The sequence below is a fragment of the Eimeria tenella genome, genomic scaffold (assembly GCF_000499545.2).
Source record: "Eimeria tenella Houghton genomic scaffold, Eth_scaff2311, whole genome shotgun sequence".
In the NCBI taxonomy this organism is placed as follows: domain Eukaryota; phylum Apicomplexa; class Conoidasida; order Eucoccidiorida; family Eimeriidae; genus Eimeria; species Eimeria tenella.
Genome location: NW_013542170.1, coordinates 1 through 1,146, shown reverse-complemented (window position 1 = coordinate 1,146; position 1,146 = coordinate 1). Strand labels below are relative to the sequence as shown.

At 63.5% G+C, this 1,146-nt stretch overlaps 1 protein-coding gene across 1 annotated transcript in view; it reads right to left on the bottom strand.

Moving 5' to 3' along the window:
• Nucleotides 1–979, bottom strand: part of ETH_00041425 (uncharacterized protein) — a gene marked incomplete at both ends in the record, with an annotated part of 1,860 nt that extends 881 nt beyond the window's left edge. Inside the window, one exon of the mRNA XM_013374853.1 lies at nucleotides 39–979. Within this exon, the coding sequence (XP_013230307.1) occupies nucleotides 39–979 (941 nt within the window). The remainder of the gene's footprint in view (nucleotides 1–38) is intronic.
• Between the last annotated feature and the right edge of the window lie 167 nt (nucleotides 980–1,146).

Below are 1,146 nucleotides of genomic sequence, written 5' to 3'. Positions count from 1 at the left end.
TGCATGCGGTGTGCTGCTGCCTCCCGAAGCAGCAGCACGCCCTGTTGCTCCTCCTGCTGCTGCTGCTGCTGCTGTCAGGCGCAGCAGCCATCAGCATTCTTCTCTTCACGAGCACTTGGCTAGGGGAGGACGGGGCCCCACCATAGGCCCCTGCGGGGCCCCACACAGCAGCAGCAGCAGCAGCAGCAGCAGCACTTTTGCTGCGCTGCTCCTCTGCAGCACAAGCCCTGGGAAACCACAAAGGGCTCAGCAGCTCCTGAGCTAGCTGCAGCTCGAAAGCAGCAGCTAGCTGCTGCCGGCCACCTACAGCCTCCACTACAAAGCGCAGCAGCAAATCCTCTGCTGCTGCAGCATCGGGGCCGCAGCTTGCTGAAGCAGCAGCAGCAGCAGCTGCTGCTGCTGCTATCGTCGAGCCGCGGCCAGGCGCCGCCAAGGTGCAGCAGCAGCAAACGCACGCTGCCTTGCTGCTGCTGCTGCTGTTGCGAAGCAGCTTCAAGCTGCGTCGTGCTGCAGGCAGCAAGAGGCACAGGTGCTTCCCAGCCTCCTGCTGCTGCTGCTGCAGCAGCAGCAGCAGCGGCTGCAGAATCTGCAGGCAGCCAGCCTCCTTCTCGCCCAGGAAGCAAAGTGTCAGCAAACACTGCAGCGCGAGATGACAAGCAGCAGCAGCACTTAATCCTTTGCTGCTCTCTTCTTCTATGCATCTCCGCAGCAAGGCCCCAGCCCTGCTGCTCGCAGCAGCACCTGCTGCAGCTCCTGCTGCTGCTGCAGCGGGTGCTGCAGCTGGCTGCCACCACCCCCACATTGCTGCTGTTCGCTGCGGCGGCGAGCAGGCCGTTGCTACTGTCGCTGTCGCTGCTGCTGCTTCTGCTGCTGCGTGCGCTGCTGCTGCTGCTGCTGCTGCGCGTGCTGCTGCTGCTTCCTGAAGCGCTGCACACTGCAGCAGCTTTTCTGCGAAGCAAATGTCTCTCAGGGCCTCCATAGATTGGGGAAAGGCCCGGACAAGCTGCAGCAGCTGCGCAGCTTTGCTGCTGGTGACGGCTGCTGCTGCTGCTGCGACCAGCAGCTTCTCGGCAGCAGAGTGCTCCTCCGCCGCTGCTGCTGCTGCTGCTGCTGCTTCACAGAACCACTGGTCCTCTGCTGCAGCAG